The sequence below is a fragment of the Micromys minutus genome, assembly GCF_963924665.1.
Source record: "Micromys minutus genome assembly, chromosome: 32".
Classification (NCBI taxonomy): Eukaryota; Metazoa; Chordata; class Mammalia; order Rodentia; family Muridae; genus Micromys; species Micromys minutus.
In genome coordinates, this window is record NC_137967.1 from 23983711 (window position 1) to 23988100 (window position 4390).

Consider the following 4390-nt stretch of genomic DNA (forward strand, 5'->3'; position numbering starts at 1 on the left):
TATATAATCTCTTTAACTTTAATGATACATTTCTTTCATCCTCCTTTGCTTGATTTCCAATAAGTCTCTTTCCTCATTTTTGGTTTCTTCTTTGGATTTACTGTCCAAAAATTTTACTCTCCACACTTACATAAATAGAAAGACAATGATTCATATCAGTGTTTGAGACAGAATGATGGTTTATTTTCTCCAAGTCTATGTTACCTTGCTAAACTCATTGAACCCCATGTAATTCCTGAAAGCTTCATGATTATGTTTTCCTTTACAGATTTACAAATCTGCTCTGTATTTATACCACACTTGAATTATCTTCTGATGACCCTCATTTCTTTACTGCTCTAACTTATGCAGGTAACGTGGATGTTCAGTGTCTCTGTGAGGGGACATACACTTCTTTTGGTATATGCCCAGATTTTATACAGCCATGTTATATTGCGATCCTTTTTCATTTTACTGACAAATCTTCATATTTATTTCTGTAATGAACAAAAGAGTTAACCTCCTTCCATTGCAAAATCAAGATTCCTTTTTCTACACCATAATCTGCATTATGATCTATTCTGTCGATGTTAATCATTCTAAGGCATGCAATACTGTCATAAAGAATTTCTAATTTGCACTGACTTGATAGGTAAATATGTCAAATAATATCAAGAACCATTTACTGCCCATTGGTGCCTTGTTTGAAAGCAATCTTTGCCTATTTTCTTAACTAATTGTTTGCTGGAAAGTTTATAGAGAAATTGTTTGTATCTATTTGCCTTTATGCATGTAGGTTTTATGCTCCTTAGTGAAATACAGAAGTCAAAGTCTTTCTCCCATTCAGGAGGTTATAAGAACTTGGTTGGTAGTTTCATTTTTTTTTTTTTTTGTGCAGAAAGCTTTTAACTACATGCAGTTCCACTATTTAATTTTAGGCACATTTTCTGTCTTCTTGTTGTATTGTTGCATCTAGGCCTCATATTGCTAACATTTTCCTCAGAATTTTTGCATTTAGTTTAAGATTAAATAAACATTAACATTTGTGACCAGTGGAGAAAATATAAATATAATCCCACTGTACATATGGATATACATTGTACACAGATTCTTTTAGGATCAGAAGATCTGATCAGTAAGTTACACCAACCATTCAAAAAAAGGGGTGTGTCTTCCTGACATTCTTTGAGAACTGCTGTGACTCAGGAAGGCATTTGATGGAATACCTTAATCCTTCTGACTCAATACTGGTCATTTCCTGTGTGGCTTTGTTTACTTGTATGTTCTAGATTCCTTGTATGGTCTTGGTAATTATTGTAAACAACAGTAAATGACCTACCATCTAGGTGACTGAGTAACAAAACTGGAACTTTGTGATTACTCTTCAATTATGTTGAAGAAAAACAATACTGTTTTTTATATTTCTACAATATTTTCCTTTGCTATGGAGTTTGCACCAAGGTTATTGTTCTCCACATACTAAGCTGTTTTAACTCTCGCTTTTATTTAAGGTAATTTGTTTAAACTAACATATTTTTATGTAGTATGTGATGATCTCTCCTTGCAATTTTTACTTTCATCCCCTCCCTGTGGTCCCTTAACAAAAAATGATTTTGATCCTTTTTCTACACACATTTTGGACAATTCTGAATTTGTATGGAAATTTATCCAAGTTATGAACCCATTTCAACTTATTTTATATTTTAGGTATTTTTCAAATTCAGTTTTGAATATTTCTAGGGTAGAGAAATGAGCAATATATAAGAGTTCATCTTCCTGTTACTTCTCATGTGTTCATTTCCTAGCTCTTAATGGTGTCTGCACATCCAGCTGTGGCAGGTAACAAACCTTTAGGCTATGCTAGCAATCAAACAAACATGCCACCTTCCAAACATAAACTAAATTAAAAACAGGATAAAATTTAAAATACTCTTTTTTTTTCACTCATTCAAACTATACATTTCAAATATTTGTGGGTTTTTTTTCATGAATTTTGAATTGTTTCATGGAATTTTGCAAATAATGTCATGTTTAAATGTTCCATATTTGCAAATTTACTTCAAAACATTGAATTTTTTCAAAAGAAAAAGTACACATTAAACATTTTAATAATATGAATATATGTGTGTGTGTATAAAATATTTTTGGAACAGTCACCAAAGACCAGGGTATGAAGAAATTAATAATTATGTCTATATTTGTCCTTTGACTCCAAATTAATGATGCCTACCACAATGTCCTGAGAAAATTTTAAACTTGAGTAAACATATCCTATTTTCTAGTTACATAAAATAATATATAATATATAATTTATAAATCAGACTGTTTTACAGAAAATTATTTAAATACACTCTAGTTGTGAATGCTTTATTTATACTTACTTCACAAAATATTGCATACTTATAATGCATGCTCAGAGACTTTATTTTCTTTTTTTAATAGAAATGAAAATGGATCCTGGAAACTTTGCAGTAGAAACTTGTATCTTCTGCCAGATTACAGTGGGAGTGTGTGGCAATTCCTCAATACTATTTTATTATGTCATTTTGATATTTACAGAAAAGCATTTAATGCCCAAAGACCTGATTATAGAGCACTTGACTATTGCCAACTGCTTAACTATCATCTTAAGAGGTTTTCCACAGACAATGACATGTTTTGGGTATACGAATTTCTTAGATGACATAGGATGTAAATTGATTGTGTCTATTTCCAGAATAACAAGGGGAATGTCTCTTTATACCATGTGCCTACTGAGTTGTTTCCAAGCAATCACAATCAGCCCCAGAAACTCAAGGTGGATGAAGCTTAAATACAGAGCCTCCAAGTACATTGGTCCCTCCTGCTCAGTAAGTTGGCTTGTGAACCTGCTTCTAAACATCTTGACTCCACTAAGAATATCAGGCCCCAGTTACAAGAAAAATGCAACTAACAGGTTGAGTTATGGGTACTGTTTATCCTTTCCTTCTGGCAGTGTAGCAGCTACATTGTATCTATTATTACTGTGCTTCTCTGATGTCTTCTGTCTGGGTCTCATGGTCTGCTCAAGTGTCTCCATGGTGACTATCCTCTACAAGCATAAGAGACACGTCAAACACATCCACAGTGCTCAGCAATTTCTGAAAGTCTCACCAGAAGACAGAGCCACCCAAACGATCCTCATCCTGCTGTTTATATTTATCATATCTTACTCATTTTCTTCCATTGTGACCATCATTAGATCTTGCTTAAAATATCCACTGATATGGGGAGTAAATATATTTACACTTCTAGAAATATTTTTTCCAATATTTTGCCCCTTTGTTCTCATCACCAATATGAAATTTAATTCCAGTCTGTTTTTTCCTTTCTTTGGTAAGAGATAGCTTCCTCAAAATATGATATGAGTCCTGGGCATCTTTCTTTTCTTATACATTATTGTATATTTTTATCTTTTATATACTGCTAGACCTACAGTTTGAAAAAACTAATCTGCATTTAAACGACTCTTTTATTATTTGGAATAATGAGTTGTAATTTGTGAGAAAGCATTAGATAGATGCGTTATATAACTTCCCTGTTTCTTGGACAAAATACCTAACAATGCCAAATAAAGAGGAAATGGTTTCTTTTACTGACATTCCCATCTGAAAGTTTTGTTCATCACAATGAGTTAGATATATGGAAGACTCACTTCTTGGCATCTGCAAAATTGCTTGAGTTTGGTGGCTGCATACAGGCTAGATCCACAGGTATTGTAGTCTCTGAAGGATCTTTTCTTCAAACCCTACTCCTCTACATGTCCCTGTATTTCCTCTCGTGAATGTTTTCTTTTCCCTTCTAAGATGGACTGAGCCATCTATATTCTGGCTTTCCTTCTTTTTAAGCTTCATATTTCTATGAATTATTTATTGGGTATAACAACATTCTGGAGAATACTAACTCTCCCTCTCACAAACATCTCCATTATACATATATAATTTAAAACAAAAGAAATATTAAAGCAAAATGTGCTTTATATATTTGAGAATTTGATTCCTTTTTAATCCAATTTTTAAATATTTTCATTTGTTTCTTTTAATGAATTTTGAATACTGTTTCTCCTGAACGTAAGATGTAATGATATGTCTTACAAAATCTTTTTTGAAAATTGACTCCAAATCATTGTCTTTGGAAAAAGAAATGAAAAATGTTAATTATTTATGGAGAATGTTATTAGACATAAGGTTTTGCTTTGTAATTCATGGGCACTCCAGTAAGTATATCTGTAGCACCGGTTAGCCTCAAATTTATACTTGTCAGCACCTATAACTTGACTTCTGTGTTAAAGGTCATGCAACAACTTTTCCAGTGAAAACAATATTCTTCAGTAAATATATCCAAAATTTTCCATTTAATAATAGGTGATATTTACTTTGAGACAAAGTAAAGA

At 32.3% G+C, this 4390-nt stretch overlaps 1 protein-coding gene across 1 annotated transcript; it reads left to right on the forward strand.

The window, feature by feature from the left end:
* Nucleotides 1–2423: 2423 nt before the first annotated feature.
* Nucleotides 2424–3344, forward strand: LOC308413949 (vomeronasal type-1 receptor 4-like; the record flags this gene model as incomplete). Its single annotated transcript, XM_080909099.1, has 1 exon — nt 2424–3344. One exon carries the CDS (start codon nt 2424–2426, stop codon nt 3342–3344), a length of 921 nt encoding a protein of 306 aa, XP_080765225.1.
* Between the last annotated feature and the right edge of the window lie 1046 nt (nt 3345–4390).